The sequence below is a fragment of the Lithobates pipiens genome, unplaced genomic scaffold, assembly GCF_037356315.1.
Source record: "Lithobates pipiens isolate NorthernLeopardFrog02 unplaced genomic scaffold, aLitPip1_a1.2 Scaffold_13, whole genome shotgun sequence".
In the NCBI taxonomy this organism is placed as follows: Eukaryota; Metazoa; Chordata; class Amphibia; order Anura; family Ranidae; genus Lithobates; species Lithobates pipiens.
Genome location: NW_027507718.1, coordinates 364927416 through 364944616, shown reverse-complemented (window position 1 = coordinate 364944616; position 17201 = coordinate 364927416). Strand labels below are relative to the sequence as shown.

The following is a 17201-nucleotide window of genomic DNA, read 5'->3' as shown; positions in this document are numbered from 1 at the left end:
AGGATCACGGGAAGTGGAGGGAAGGCATACGCCCTCCTGAACCTCCACTGGTCCGTCAGAGCGTCCGTCCCGCAGGCCTGACTGCAACGACATCGCGTGTAGAATTTCTCCATCTTGAAATTGCAGGGAGAGGCAAACAGATCCACCTCTGGACTGACCCCCCAATGACAGGATCCACTTGAAGGTTTGAGCATGAAGAGACCACTCGTTGTCCAGCTGAGACCGGGACAGAAAATCCGCCTGAGAGTTCTGAACTCCTGGCGCAAAGACCGGTGAGATGTTCATCCGGTTTTTCTGTGCCCATGATAGGATGGGTTCGACCTCCCGTAGAAGAGTAGAGCTCCGAGTACCCCCCTGCCTTTTCACGTAGGAAACTGCCGTGGTGTTGTTCATCCTTAGTAACACCAAATTCCCCTTCAGAAGGTGAGAGAAGTGCTGGAGAGCACACCAGGCTGCCCGAAGTTCCAGGACATTCGAACCCGGTACAGGGAGACAGGCATCCCACTTGCCCTGCGCAAGATTTGATCCGTAGAGAGCCCCCCAACCTGTCCCACTGGCGTCAGTCGTGACCGTGACCCAGGAGATGGGGATGATGGAATGACAGTTCAGCAGGTTCTTGCACTGTAGCCACCAAAAGAGGCTCTCTCTCATGGTTGTGGTTATACGAATACTTTGATTTTTGTCTCCTGACTTCCACTGCTTAAGAAAACCTGTCTGGAAGGGGCGAAGTCTCCACAAAGCCCACTTTACCATCGGACCCGTTGAGACCATCGTACCTATGATTTTGAGACACTGAGAAGCTTTTAGGTGCTGAGTTTGTAGGGCCCAAGAGACTCTTTTTCGCATTGTTGGAATTTTTTCGTCCGGGAGAGAGATAGTATTCTGCAGAGTGTCGAATTGGGCTTCTAGGTATATTAGCCTCTGGACCGGCTCTAGAGTAGAAATCACCTGCTCCCAATGTTCCAGCAACTGTTCTCTGCCTTGGGACAGAACCAGCAGGTCGTCCAGGTAATGGTACAGTCAAATACCCTTTAATCTGATAAGAGCCACTACGGCCAGGAGAACCTTCGAGAAAATTCGGGGAGAGGTCGTCAACCCAAAGGGGAGGCAAATAAACTGGAGATGGTCTTGACCAATGTGAAATCTTAGGAATTTTTGAAAATCTTTTTCTACTGGGACATGGAAATAGGCGTCCTTCAGGTCGATCGAAATCATCCAGTCCCCTGGCTGTATGGCTTGTTGAATAGTCGAAAGAGTTTCCATCTTGAATTTCCCATACTCTATAAATTTGTTTAGATAAGTGAGATCTATCACTGGGTGCCAAGAGACGCTTTTCTTTTGAACCAAGAAAAGAGGGGAATAGACTCCCTGAAACCACTCTTCCTTTGGTACCTGAATTACTGCCCCTTGAGCCTTCAACAGATCCACATAGGAAAACAGTACTTGATTTTGTTCTTCCGAGCGAGGGAGCAGGGCAGACACGAACCTGGGAGGAGGGGAGCTGGAGAAGGTCCATCTGTGGCCCGACGAGAACGTCCTGACTACCCAGTAATCTGAGATCGAGGCCACCCAGACGTGCCGAAAGAGGGATAGTCGAGCCCCCACCCGACCCGCCTGAGCGGGTTTAATCTCAGAAGGACTTGGCCTGCTCACGACCACTGGATGACTGGTTTTTACTGGGCTTACGAAAGGAAGCTTGTCCTCTGTACCAATTCCTCCTGAAGTCCCGTCCAGGTTTGTAGGAGCGTGCGTCCCTTGGCCGTTCTGGGCTGAATTTTTTATACTGTGGTCTCTTCCGACCCAACAATCTTCTGTCCTGGGGAAGGAAACCCGACTTGCCACCCGTAGCACGTGTAATGGCGTCGTCAAGCTTATTACCAAATAGCATAGAGCCCTCAAAGGGGATTTTACACCACGCCTGCTTAGAAACTGGGTCAGCAAGCCAGGGACGTAACCACAAGACCCGCTTAGCCGTAACTGACGACAGCATCACGTGTGCCAACAGACGGATTAGATCAATGGACGCCTCCCTCAGAAAGACTGCCGCCAGTTTCAGTTCTGCTGCTGCTAAACTTTTAGCCAGCGCCTCGGAAACACCCTTAAGGAAGGAGTCCACATTTTCGGTCCAAGCTTCCATGGCCTTAGACATAGCCGCTAGTGCTAGAGCTGGTTTACAGGCCACCCCAGCCAGACCATAAATCCTCTTAAGATCCTGGTCAATCTTCCTCTCCAGACCATCCTTAAAGGACACTGAATCCTCCAATGGGAGGGTAACGTGTTTGGCCAAGCGCATCAAAGCCGCATCCACCAGAGGGGCATTTTCTAAGTGTTTTACGTCTTCCATTTTGAAGGGATACAACCTGGAAGTTTTATTAGTCATAGAGGACTTTCTGTCCACTTTACTCCACTCTTCCTCAAAAATATCCTTCAGCTCGGTAAGAAAAGGAAAGCTTGGACGTTCCTTCCCCAGCTGTTTGAAAAATTTCTTCTGTTTGGTTGGAGGGGTAGATGAGTCTTCCCACTTAAGGGCCTCCTTAACTGCTTTGATCAATGGGGAGACTATAGCAAAGTCGAAGCCCCCAACATCCTCTTCACCTAGGAACTCCTCTTCCGAGGACGCATTAGATGCTGTGTAGGGCTGGGAAGTACCCGGATCATCACGGGCCTCATCAGCCTGAGGGCCAGACAAGGAGGTGGATTGACTCAGCATGTGAGAAGTGTCAATGTCTCTCAGAGACTGTTTCACCACACGTTTCACCAGAGATTCCATACGCTGGCTTTCTGATTCCTTTTCCCCAACTGCCTGGGCATAACATCGAGTCCCACATCCCCAGCAGGCTCTGCGATCAGAACGACTTTCATGACGGTGGGAGCGGTGTCTGGAGGAGGAATGTGAACTTCTCCTCTGGTGGTGAGATCCACGCGGCGATTCCCGTGTGGATCTAGACGAATGGCGTTGTGGCCTGGCAAGGTCTTTATCCTGCAGATCCAACCTGAAAGGGCTAGCACAAAACAGATAGGGAGAAGGGAAAAAGGGGCATCAAAAAACACAAACAAATGCGACTGTATCACAACCCCTCGCCTCATCAGCACATACCTAGTGCGTAAGGGCTGGCCACTTAAAGGCGGGGATTTGTCCATAATTTTTGGACAAAGAGCATCACAATAAATGATAGTCTGCAAAAGAAGATGAGGTCCTAAGCAAAACATACTGGAGCCATGAATACAAGTATATATATATTTTTTTTTTTTGACAAAATTACTAGTTTTCCCTCGTTATTAAAGTTTTTTTTTTTGTTTTGTTTTTTAACCACCTTCAGACCGGACCATTTTGCTGGTAAATGACCAGAGGTCTTTTTACAATTTGGCACTGCGCTGCTTTAACTGGTAATTGCGCGGTCATGCAATGTTGTACCCAAACAAAATTTGCGTCCTTTTCTTCCCACAAATAGAGCTTTCTTTTGATGATATTTGATTGCCTCTGCGATTTTTTATTTTTTGCGATATAAACGTAAAAAGACCGCAAATTTTGAAAAAAAATATTTTCTACTTTTTGTTATTAGAAAAATCCAATAAACTCAATTTTAGTCATACATTTAGGCCAAAATGTATTCAGCCACATGTCTTTGGTAAAAAAAAAGTCAATAATTGTATATTTATTGGTTTGCGCAAAAGTTGTCACATCTACAAACTAAGGTACGTTTTCTGGAATTTACGCAGCTTTTAGTTTACGACTGCCTATCTCATTTCTTGAGGTGCTAAAATGGCAGGGCAGTACAAAACCCCCCCAAATGACCCCATTTTGGAAAGTAGACACCCTAAGGAAATTGATAAGTGGCATGTTGAGCCCATTGAATATTTTATTTTTTTGCCTCAAGCGATTGAATAATGACAAAAAATAATTTTTTTTTTTTTTTTTTTTACACAAAGTTGTCACTAAATGATATATTGCTCACACATGCTATGGGCATATGTGAAATGACACCCCAAAATAAATTCTGCTGCTTCTCCTGAGTACGGGGATACCACATATGTGGGACTTTTTGGGAGCCTAGCCGCGTACGGGGCCCCGAAAACCAAGCACCGCCTTCAGGCTTTCTAAGGGCGTAAATTTTTGATTTCACTTCTCACTACCTATTACAGTTTTGAAGGCCATAAAATGCCAAGATGGCACAAAACCCCCACAAATGACCCCATTTTAGAAAGTAGACACCCCAAGCTATTTGCTGAGAGGCATTTTGAGTCCATGGAATATTTTATATTTTGCCACAAGTTGCGGGAAAATTACAAACTTTAATTTTTTTTTATTTTTTTTTTACTAAGTTGTCACTAAATGATATATTGCTCACACATGCTATGGGCATATGTGAAATGACACCCCAAAATAAATTCTGCTGCTTCTCCTGAGTACGGGAATACCACATATGTGGGACTTTTTGGGAGCCTAGCCACGTACGGGGCCCCGAAAACCAAGAACCGCCTTCAGGTTTTCTAAGGGCGTAAATATTTGACTTCACTCCTCACTACCTATTACAGTTTTGAAGGCCATAAAATGCCAAGATGGCACAAAACCCCCACAAATGACCCCATTTTAGAAAGTAGACAACCCAAGCTATTTGCTGAGAGGCATGTTGAGTCCATGGAATATTTTATATTTTGCCACAAGTTGCGGGAAAATTACAAACTTTTTTTTTTTTTTCACAAAGTTGTCACTAAATGATATATTGCTCACGCATGCCATGGGCATATGTGAAATGACACCCCAAAATAAATTCTGCTGCTTCTCCTGAGTACGGGGATACCACATATGTGGGACTTTTTGGGAGCCTAGCCGCGTACGGGGCCCCGAAAACCAAGCACCGCCTTCAGGCTTTCTAAGGGCGTTACAGTTTTGAAGGCCATAAAATGCCAAGATGGCACAAACCCCCCCCAAATGACCCCATTTTGGAAAGTAGACACCCCTAAATTTAGGGGTACACTAGTGAGACTAGGTAATAAATGGCGGGTGCCCTGAAACTATAAAAAAAATAACTAACCAACCAGCGTCACCTGTAACAGTTATATGGTGATCACTGGTGAAAGGGTTAACTAGGGGGCAATCAGGGGGCTTTATGCGGTAGTATATGGGGGTCCCTGGCGCTATAAAAAGCTGCGGCGAACCTAAATACCTACCTGCCTAACTAGCGTCACCTGTGACACTAATACAGTGATCAGAAAAACGATCGCTTATTAGGCTGGGTTCACACTGGAGCGATGCGGGAACGCCACGAATCCGCGGCGGGTTCCCGCATCACATGCCTCCCGGCGGCAGTTCACACTGCCCTATGCGAACTGCTGGGAGTGTCAGTGAAATGTTAATGACACCCCCAGATCAGTTCGCATATCGCAGTGCGATCTGCAAACTCGGATCGCATGGTGTGAACACCCATGCGATCCGATTCTGCTGCGGACCAAAAAAAGGGTCCCCGTGCGAGTTTGCGGCGGGTGCGGCGGGTGCGACACGAATTCAGCCATACTATCTGTATGGCTGAACTCGAATCGCACAGAGATCGGATGTGATTTGCACTGCAGTGCGGTGCGAATCACATCCGTTCTCATAAACCGCTGCAATGTGAACCCAGCCTTAGTGACACTGGCGACGGGGGGTGATCACGGGGTTAAACCTTTATTGGGGGGGTTAGGGGGTACCTTAGAACTAAAGGGGGCTAACCCTAACTGCCCTAACAGTTATTACAGTCACAAATGACACCCGCCGGGTGATCAGGGGGTTAAACCTTTATTAGGTAATAAATGGCGGGTGCCCTGAAACTATAAAAAAATAACTAACCAACCAGCGTCACCTGTAACAGTTATATGGTGCTCACTGGTGAAAGGGTTAACTAGGGGGCAATCAGGGGGCTTTATGCGGTAGTATATGGGGGTCCCCGGCGCTATAAAAAGCTGCGGCGAACCTAAATACCTACCTGCCTAACTAGCGTCACCTGTGACACTAATACAGCGATCAGAAAAACTATCGCTTATTAGGCTGGGTTCACACTGGAGTGATGCGGGAACGCCATGAATCCGCGGCGGGTTCCCGCATCGCATGCCTTCCGGCGGCAGTTCACACTGCCCTATGCGAACTGCTGGGAGTGTCAGTGAAATGTTAATGACACCCCCAGATCAGTTCGCATATCGCAGTGCGATCTGCAAACTCGGATCGCATGGTGTGAACACCCATGCGATCCGATTCTGCTGCGGGCCAAAAAAAGGGTCCCGTGCGAATTTGCGGCGGGTGCGACACGAATTCAGCCATACTATCTGTATGGCTGAACTCGAATCGCACAGAGATCGGATGTGATTTGCACTGCAGTGCGGTGCGAATCACATTCGTTCTCATAAACCACTGCAATGTGAACCCAGCCTTAGTGACACTGGCGACGGGGGGTGATCACGGGGTTAAACCTTTATTGGGGGGGTTAGGGGGGCACATTAGAACTAAAGGGGGCTAACCCTAACTGCCCTAACAGTTATTACAATCACAAATGACACCAATGCAAAAAAAAAAAAGCAATTGGTGTCACTGTGACTGGGGGGGCAGGGGTAATTGGGGGGTGATCGGGGGGTAAAGGGGGGGGGTGTGAGTGTGCCTTGCATGTTCTGCTGTGTAGTGTAGTGCTTGTGCAACTCACCGATGCTCTCTCCTCGGTGCCGGAACGAAAAATACCGACACGGAGGAGAGAATACATCACTTCCTCTCCTGTGTTTACATTACAGGAGAGGAAGTGATGTCACGGGACATTTTCATTCGTCGGGAGCGATCGCGAGGGGGTGGCCATGAATGAATGGCCGTCCCCTCGTCCGGGATCGCTCCCGAACGAATACCGACCGCCGCAGGCACTGGGCGGGGGCCCGATCGGGCCCCCGACCGGCGGGCAGGCAAGGACGTACATGTAAGCCCTTATGCCTGCCCGTGCCATTCTGTCGACGTACATCGTCGTGCGGCGGTCGGCAAGTGGTTAATATATGCACTCCAACATGCACTCACTGCATCTATTTATATAATCTATGCAAAGAAAAAACCAAGATAAGGACGCTCACCTTTGCAGACTGGGGCTGGAGGGACAGACTTGCTGCTTCCAATGCACTGGCAAACCCCAGTGAGTAGGGATGAGCCGAACACCCCCCGGTTCGGTTCGCACCAGAACTTTCGAACGGACCCCAAATTCGAACGAACGTTAGAACCCCATTGAAGTCTATGGGACTCGAACGTTCGAAATGAAAAGTGCTAATTTTAACGGCTAAAATGCAAGATACTGTCCTAACACGGGTTTGGGGACCTGACTCCTGCCCCAGGGGACATGGGTCAATGCAAAAAAAAGTTTTAAAAACGGCCGTTTTGGCGGGAGCACTGATTTTAATGACGATTAAAGTGAAAAAAAAAAGTGAAATATTCCTTTTAAATATCGTGCCTGGGGGGTGTCTGTAGTATGCCTGTGAAGTGCCACGTCTTTCCCGTGTTTAGAACAGTCCCTGCACAAAATGCCATTAAACGGAAATAACACCATTTAAAACTGCTTGCGGTTTTAATGTTATATCTGGTTCCTGCAATATGGTTGAAAATCATTGAGAAAAATGCCATGGGTAGCCCTCCCTGCCCATTACCAGCCTATTTGGGTCTTGTACGCATATTAAGGGGAACCCTGTACCCATATTAAAAAAAGGAAATGCGTGTGGCCCCCAGGCCCTATATACTCAGAACAGCAGTATACAGGCGGTGCAAACAAGACAGGAACTGTGTAGGTTTGTTGTGTTAAGTTGAATCTGTTTGTAATTTTCAACTGGTACATTTTTAAAGTGTAGCTCCAGTCAAAAAAACTATTTTAAAGCTTTTTGGAAAACATAGGGAAGGGTTATCACCCCTGTATAATTTGTTTTGTCGTCCATCTTTTTTCATCTCACTTGCTGTTGTCTCCTTCCGTTTGCAAGTAGGAGATGTTTGTAAATTGGATGTTTGAAAGTAGGGGCCTGCCCTATATGCTCTGCAGAAATGGCGGAACAAGGTGTTGGTTTTGCCACAACATTGTAAGCCCTCAAAGTGACTCTTGGTGGGCGCTGGAGCGCCCTGCTGTGAACGATTATATCAAGAATTGTAATTACATGCCATTGTTGAACAGTGGTAGAAAAATTGACCTTTGGTGGTTGTGGTCCTCACCGTTACTCTGGGTGGGCACAGGAAGGGGCCCTCCTGTGAAATATTATATCAAGAATTGTAATTACATGTCCCTGTTAAACAGGGGCAGAAAAATTTGGCCTTAGGCACTGCTGCTGGTGCCACCACACTGCAACCTCTGCCATATACTCTAGTTTTATTGCAGGAATTAGCCCTGCTGCAAAGCATTGCATCAAAAATTGTACTTAAACGCCCCTGTTAAACAGGGGCAGAAAAATTGGGCCTTAGGCACTGGTGCTGGTGCCACCACACTGCAACCTCTGCCATATAATTACAAATGACATTTGTTCTGTCTATGAAGCAATAAAATATTAATTTAAGTGGGAGTTTAATGTAGTGGTACTGGAGAAAAGAAAGAAGAATGCAATAGGAAAATAATTAGAATGCATAATTTGCTGGATCCATTGGGCTCCCAAAATGTTTTCTCTACCTCTTCATTATTTGACTTAAATACCCACTATCTTTTTCCATTAGGCCTTTTCCCCCTTACTGTGTGAAGCCAGATATACCCACGTAAATCCCCAAACTAGATCCCACATCCCCACTGTTAGGAGTACCACCGACCCAGGGGACCACCAGTCTCCTCCAATCCTCTCTGCTGACGTCCACCTTTTTTTACCATCCAATAGGAAGTGGCTACAACAGGCAGGGGTGTGGATTTTATCTCTGAGAGGGGCTTTAAATGAAAAGTATAACATACAGTGGCAGTGCGTCCGTAAAGGGCGCAGGAGCGCTGCCCCCTCTCTTCTGTCACCGCTCTATCACCATAGATAGATTCATGCCTTGCATGAATCTATTTATAGTCCCCGCTGACACCCCCTATTCAGGTGTCTGGCCCCTTTTCTGGCACTGGGCACCTGAATTACAGTGATGTTTTTTTTTTTTTTGGAAGCACCTGATTAGAGCCGTAGACTCTAATAGGCACCCAAAAAGGTGAACAGCGGGTGCAATGCTGTGCGTTTGCTGCTCACTCAATTGTTTGTTAGCAAAGCAAAGGAATTCACTTTGCTAACACTGAACCACCTCTCAGCCAATCAGGTGCTCGGGTCTGTTATCTGTCACCTGATTGGCTGAAACATCAGACGCTGTGATTGGACGCCTGATAGAGAGGACGGAAGAAGACATCAAGGAGCACGCAGGACACCGTCACTGACCCGCTGCGAGACAGGCAAGTGCCGGGGTGATACACACTGCCAGCATTTGATGGGGCACAGTTGCAGCGGCAAATGATGGGCACACTGGCAGCATTTGATGGGGCACAGGAGCGGCAATTGATGGGTACACTGGCAGAAATTGATGGGCATACTGGCAGCAATTGATAGGTATGGTAGTTGGCACAATGGCTGCTCTTGATGGGCACAGTAGCTGCCTTTGATGGGCACAGTGTCTGCGTTTCATGGGCATAATGGCAGCATTTGATGGGCACAGTGGCTTGCGTTTGATGGCACAGTGGCTGCATTTGATGGGCACAGTGGCTGCATTTGATGGGCACAGTGGCGGCGTTTGATGGGCACAGTGGTTGCATTTGATGGGCACAGTGGCTGCGCTTGATGAGCACAGTGGCTGCGTTTGATAGACACAGTGGTTGCATTTGATGGGCACGGTGGTGGCAATTGATGGGCACAGTGGCTGTGGTTGATAGGCACAGTGGTTGCATTTGATGGGCACAGTGGCTGAACTTGCTGGGCACAGGGGCTACGCTTGATGGGCACAGTGGCTGCGTTTGATAGACACAGTGGTTGGGCTTGATGGGCACAGTGGCTTAGTTTGATGGCACAATGGCCGCAATTGGTTTTCTTTTTTCAGTTTGTTTGCGCCTCCCCAAAAATTTTGAGCACCAGCCGCTAGTGGCACCAGTAGCTGCGTTTAATGAGCACAGTACTTGCGTTTGATGGGCACAGTGGCTGCGCTTGATAGGCACAGTGGCTGCGCTTGATGGGCGCAGTGGCTGCGCATAAAGATCAAGTAGGCTTTGTCCATTTAAGGGGTACATGAGACAGCATTTGCAGAGCGATCCAATTGATTGATATTGCAAAATCCTACTCTAACTCAGCACGCACTATCTCCTAACACTACTGACTGCAAGCTCTATTATAAAAGATAGATCACTAGCTATATAGGTGAGGTGAATATAGCGGTGTATACTGCGGTCAGGGCACACAGACAATAACCACTACACAACAGCAAGATAGAAAATCGGCCTAAAACGATTGGTGTGTACTGTGTTGAAGGTACGCAGAACACCCACTGCTTCAGACGCCAACACACTACACGAGGCCGCCGCGATGGCGGCCTTATATAGTGTGGGGCGTGCACTACACAGCCTGAGCTATGATTAGCCACAGGCATCCTGCCTGTGGCCAATCATGGCTCTCCTCACTGCTGGCGCTGCGATTGGCCAAGCATGCGGGGTCACAGTGCATGCTTGGCCAATCATGAGCCAGCAATGCACTGCGCCATTGCACGCGAATTTGACGCGAACGAACCAAAATGTTCGGATTTCGCCGAACGGACGAACAGCCAATGTTCGAGTCGAACGTACGTTCGACTCGAACACGAAGCTCATCCCTACCAGTGAGACTGAAGCAGCAGTCTGATTTTAAAATCCCCGCCCATGACGTCACCACTCCTCCACCTCGCACCTGCGCCGTGGAGGAATGGCCATACTGTGCCTGTGTGGCCTCTATCCACTCAGCCGAAGCCCGCACACGTGCAAACCACGCCTCTGTATCGAAAGAGGCTACTGCGCACGCACGGCCCGTCAAGCCAGCCCGAACACGGAAGACAATGCGGCAAGCTGGAACGCAAAGCGTTCCAGCCGCCATACAGGGGGAACAGACAGGATGCCAGGGAAAAGCCACAAACACATACAAATATATGACTGCCATGGAGAAAAAGAAAAAACGCTGCAGACCTTGCCAGCCGTAGTAATCTTGATCGTTCATCCGGGGCATACCGAGGCAACCACCTTCATACAGGGGACCGTCAAGCCTCAAAGCTACTTGCCCGCCCATGGCTGGGTACTGAGCTTGCACCACACAGGTATGCAAAAGGAGCAATCCGAAATCCAAAACGAACAGCAATATGGAGGAGGACAAAAAAGGAACACCGTGTGGAGTGGTGAGTGTTAATTTATATGAATCATGTCCTATAGCATTGGAGAGGAGGCGGGGTCAACCCACACGTAGACTGCCATGGAGTCTGTCAAGGAAATGTTTTTTTTTTTTTTTGCTAGAAAATTACTTTGAACCCCAAAACATTATATATATATATATATATATATATATATATATATATATATATATATATATATATATATATATATATATATTTTTTTTTTTTTAAAGCAAAGGCCCTACAGATTAAAATGGTGGGTGTTGCAATTTTTTTTTCACAAAGTATTTGCACAGCGATTTTTCAAACTCAATTTTTTGGGTAAAGTTTTTTTTAACCATTTCAGCCCCAGAAGATTTGGCTGCTCAATGACCAGACCATTTTTTGCGATACGGCACTGTGTCGCTTTAACTGACAATTGCGCACCCAAACAAAATTAACATCCTTTTTTCTCACAAATAAAGCTTTCTTTTGGTGGTATTTGATCACCTCTGCAGTTTTATTTTTTTGTGCTATAAACAAAAGAAGAGTGACAATTTTGAAAAAAAAAACATACTATCTTTTACTTTTTGCTATACTAAATATCCCAAATTTAAAAAACAAAAAAAAAATAGTTGTTTCCTCAGTTTAGGCCAATATGTAATTCTTCTACATATGTCTGGCAAAAAAAAAAAAAATACGCAATGAGCGTATATTGATTGGTTATAGCATCTACAAAATAGGGAATAGATTTATGGTATTTTTATTATTATTTTTTTTACTAGTAATGGCGGTGATCTGCGTTTTTTATTGGGACTGCAATATTGCACTTTTGACACATTTTTGGGACCAATGACATTTATACAACGATCAGTGCTATAAAAATGCACTGATTACTGTATAAGGACAGGGATGCTTTAATTTATAATTTTTTTCATTATTAATTTTTCATTTTATTTTTGCAATGTGCCTTTCATTTTTTTATAATTTTTTTATTGTTATCATAGGGAATGTAAATATCCCCATGATAGCAATATGTAGTGACAGGTACTCTTTTTTTAAAAAAAATTGGGGTCTATTCGTTTCTAGATCTCTCCTCAGTCCTTAAAGCATATAACCACACCAAGATCAATGTGATAAGATGCTTTTCCAATTTCCCAATGGCGCTGTTTATATCCGGCGAAACCAAAGTCATGAAATGCTTGTAGTTTCCGGTTTCTCGGGCCATAAAGATGATTGTAACCGTTCTAGTCTCCGATCAGTTCTATGGTCAGCTGATGGAACAATCATCTGCATTCTCAGGTTCCCCCGGTGTGACAGGAGAGCCTGAGAAAAACATGGAGGACGGATTGGCTAATTAGCCGCTAGGATTGCTTCTATATGAAAAAACGATACCAAGATGATACCTAAACCTGCAGGCATCATTCTGGTAAAGCCACTCAAAGTTCAGCAACATACCAGTATGTGGCTGGTCCTTGTTGGGCATATATTGTAATGTTCTTTTTTTCATGCAGGCTGTGGGTTAAATGAAAAAAGAGAACCTAACAGATTCCTCCATTCACATCGATCGGTGGTATGCCACCATTAGAATACCACCCTGCATCCACCCACTTCTAATGACAGGTATACATGCATCATTCTTTCTTTTTGTTCAGCCCATGGGCTGAGCAAAAAAGAGGACAGATTCCTCCATTCACATTGATCGATGTGGATGCAGAAAACTCTGCCAATTAAAGTAAATAAAAATATATGCCAAAGCATAGGTGCAATCCGCCTCTAATGTCCACCCCTGTCCCTATGCTTCGGCATATATTCTCTTTTCTTAACTGTAGTGGTGAAATCTCCTCCTCCAACGCTGGAGTCACGGTTTTACATATCGTGAGAGCAAACCCTGTTGCTGTCAAAATAAATAAACCCATGCTGCAGCTGAATGAGGTACCTGCAAAGCAAATACTGTAATGGTTAACAATAAAACACAGTAACAGTACAGTATAACAGTAGAATGACATACCTGCAAAGCAAACACGATAATACACCGTAACATTAAAACATTACAGTTAAGCATAAAATACAGTAAAACGGAGCAGAACAACAATAGAGAGAGAAGAACAATAAAACTATTTTTGGCTTTATTTATTTTATATGGGTTTTTTGTTTTGTTTTTTACACTTTTATTGTAACTAAAAAGGTTCCAGCTTAGAGTCCCTCAAAATGCTATGCCATCTAACATCTTTCAAGACCCTGTGTGAAAGTGTGCCCTAGGACTGTGCCATGCTGTACCCCATTCTAATACTCCACTAGTGTGTTGTAGCAACAGAAACAGTCACTGATGCAGAGACCAGGTTGGTCAGGACAGGAGGGACATTAATAGTACGTGTCACGCCTATAACCGCGTTTTCTACAGACATAACATCTTCTTTGGGGGGATCATTTGGTAGGGGTACCAGGGAGGACATCTGGAAAATGCCTATCATGCAGCCGACTCACTGCATTTGGATTGGGAAGTTGGGCCACAGCACCGTCTGGAAAGGTAGGCTGTGATGATCTATTCCTGGAATTTTAGTGTCTGCGTGAATGGAGGACAGAACAGACACATTCCGTGTGTCCCTCCACTTCACTGCAAGCAATTTATTACACCTCAAGCAAGAATCAAAATGGTGACTAAAAAGTGGCACGCTTGTGTGATAATTGTCCACATACAAGTGGTACCCCTTTCCGAATAAGGGTGACACCAAGTCCCAAACAATCTTACTGCTGCTCCCTATGTAGTCTGGACAGTCATGGGGCTCCACACTGCTATCTTTTCCCACGTAAACCAGAAAACTATATGTATAGCCTGTGTCCCTGTCACAGAGCTTAAACATCTTGACCCCGTATCTGACATGCTTGCTCCGGAATAACTGTTTGAAAGCTAGGCAGCCAGACAACTTAATCAGGAACTCATCAACGCAGACAACTTGATCGGAAATTAAGAAGGCTGCAAATTGTTGATTGAAGTGGTTTATGAGGGGGCCACATTTTCTGGAGTCGATCATATTCAGGGTCACCCCGAGGAGTTCATTGTCATTGAGGTGCATGAATCGCAAGATTTGCTCGTATCTAGTCCTGGAAGCAGAAAATACGGGCATATGGTGAATTGGGTCAGTTGACCAATATGATTGCAACTCACTCTTTTTAGTAATGCACATGAGGAGGGATAGGCCCAGGAAGGTCTTAAATTTGGGAACCAATAAATTGACCAGCATATAAATTGCTTTGATCCACAATAGATCTGTACAGATCTTCCGTGAAAAACAGCTTGTAAAAGTCAGGGGTACTAAAATCCACTGTTTCCACCTGAATTCTGGGTTGGCCAGTGAGTGGGGGAAGTACGGCACTGCAGAAGTGGTGGGTTGGCAATCAGGATTTGCAAACGCATCAGGAAGGGCACTATGGGCTCTACAGGCCTGTCTTTGAATTAATCGTGGCTGCGGGGCATTACTTGTGCTAGGCACCTCACCAGCATGAACTGTATTTATAGGACTCGCCACGTCACCAAGTGTTACCGCAGTGCTGGTTTGTCTACGACCAGGGCGAACTAGGCTGCTGGTGCTTGCCAGTTTATCAGAAGGTTGAGCACCACTAGTACTGGCTCTCTGCTCCATATGAGAACCATGCAGTTGTTGCACCTCAGCAACAGAAGAACAGGGTCGGGTATGCCTGACCTTAGCAGGGACCACTACTCCATCGTTAGAGCTATCTGTCAGGGTGCCGCTGCTTTCTACAAGTTTGTTTACTGAGCCTGAATCTGACCGTGAGTCTTCCCCTTCGCTCTCATCTGTCATGCTCAGCATCGTGTAGGACTCTTCACTAGTGTACCTCTGTTTGGACATTTTGGCAACTAAATGTGTAGGTACAGCTAGTGTGACTCACAAGTAAAAGAGCACCTGGTTGTTGGCGACTGCTTGAATCACTGCAAAAAAGTTAACTGTTAGTGCTAGCGGGGATCAGGCGTGACTCTAATGCTGCAGTTTTGTATGCTGTTTTGTGACAGTGATCTATTGATACTGCACTTGGGTGGGGTAGGCTGGGCTGGGCGGAGGGTCTAAGCGCAGGTGCTGGCAGGTGTCTGGCCTGATCCTGCTAACGCCGCATTTTTGGGAACACTGTACTATTGGGGACACTAGTATAGATCTGATCAAAGATATTGATCTGCTCAAACACTATTCTAGTAAGAGAGGTGTATGGTGTGTGTGCCAAATCTGATAAATGGCAGGTTGGCTCGGCTGCACGAATCACCGTACCAGTATGTCACTCGTGCCCGGGAGTTGGGGGTGGGCACGCAAGTGCCCCCTGCCCGCAGGAGCGAGCGATATACCTATACAGTGATTCGCGCAGCCGAGCCAACCTGCCACAGTATAACTGCGGCAACTGGTTAACAATGCTGTTGCCCAAAGGTGTCTCTGTGCTCCTTCATCCAGAGAGGAGGCACTCTAATACAGGAGGTGTGTTACTGGCCAGATCACCAGGTGAAAACAGGGGAAAAGCCAAGAAAAGAAAAGAAATGCATCCACCAAATCTAATGTTTTGGTAAGCTACAATATATAACATTTTTGGTAACGTATTTAGTGCTCTCTGCAGACCGAAGTAAGTAGTATAGCTTCTTGGTTGTAAAGAATAAAATACACCACATAGGGCTTAATGAACCAACACATGCTTACCAAAAAACTGATTTCTCCATAACCAAATGTTTTAGAATTTTAAAAATAGAACTGATACTGATTGGGGCTAGGTAGGGGTAAGTCGAGTTCATAGTACACAAAATGTGGGGAACACTAAATTGGATATTATTATAAATTGTGTTTGATGTATAATTGATTTTTAAATTTTTTTTTTTCCCAGGGACTTCAAAGACTGTCATCACTTATCATTGCAGAAAGAAAATGAATGCTGCTGGAGACATAAACTAGGGACAAATTACATAATACTTCTTTTACAAATCAGTGTTCCAATATTGGTGCTTTTTACACCCCCTTAAAATCATTGTCCCCACATTTGATATTTCATAGTACAAGTTTTGCTATAAAACATAATAACAATAAATGGAAAGAGTGTAGGCATTAAATAGCCCTTCAAAAAGAAAGAAACAAAACCTTTTAACATGCAAAAGCCATTCTAATGTACATTTTTCTCCACAGACCTACGTTCAGGTTCTCTCTGTGCTGTTATCTTGGTTCAGTGCGGTTTGTAATTTGCACAGGACTCAGTACAGTGGGGCAACAGCTTCCTAGGTTCTCCTTATGGAACAGATTTTATGATACAGAAGCAGAATCTAGGGACCGTTCTCATGCTGCTTACAATAAGTATCAAAGGACCACAAGGTGGACACCAAGGTTTTAGCATTTGTAAAATGAACTAAGGCTGCAACTAAAGATTCTTTTCATAATCGATTAATCGGCCGATTATTTTTTCGATTAATCGATTAATCGGATAAAATCACAAAAAAACGTAATGTTCAATTTTTTCGTTTATTTAAAAGTAATCATGAAAAAACTGAGTGTTAAACTCAAACTGCAGAATAAAAAACGTTTAACATTAACATTACACAACTTTGCAGCAGTACAAAAACATTCTGAAAAGAGGTGAACTATAACTGTTCAAGAAACTTTGCATTTAAATGTAAAAAAGTTAACATGTTAACATGCTCAGGGCTAAGGCTGGCTCTCTTTTTACAAACGATGTTGCCTGCAGCAGAAAAGAGGCGCTCCGATGGAGTGGAGGTGCCTGGGATGCACAAGAAGGATTTTGCAAGTTTTGCCAAAGTAGGATATTTATCTTGGTTACCCTTCCACCAATTCAAAGGGTTTCCCTCCTTTGGAAGTGGCTTCTCAGCAAAATAAGCCTGAACTTCATTTCG

General features: G+C 45.4%; 1 protein-coding gene across 2 annotated transcripts in view; it reads left to right on the top strand.

Annotated features, from left to right (window-relative positions):
* AADAT (aminoadipate aminotransferase) overlaps positions 1-16453 on the top strand; it is a 170503-nt gene extending 154050 nt beyond the window's left edge. For both annotated transcript variants that reach the window (XM_077477205.1, XM_077477206.1), the window contains exon 14: positions 16187-16453. In XM_077477205.1, coding sequence (XP_077333331.1) covers positions 16187-16231 — 45 coding nt within the window. In that variant the 3' untranslated portion in view covers positions 16232-16453. The remainder of the gene's footprint in view (positions 1-16186) is intronic.
* The last annotated feature ends 748 nt before the right edge of the window (positions 16454-17201 follow it).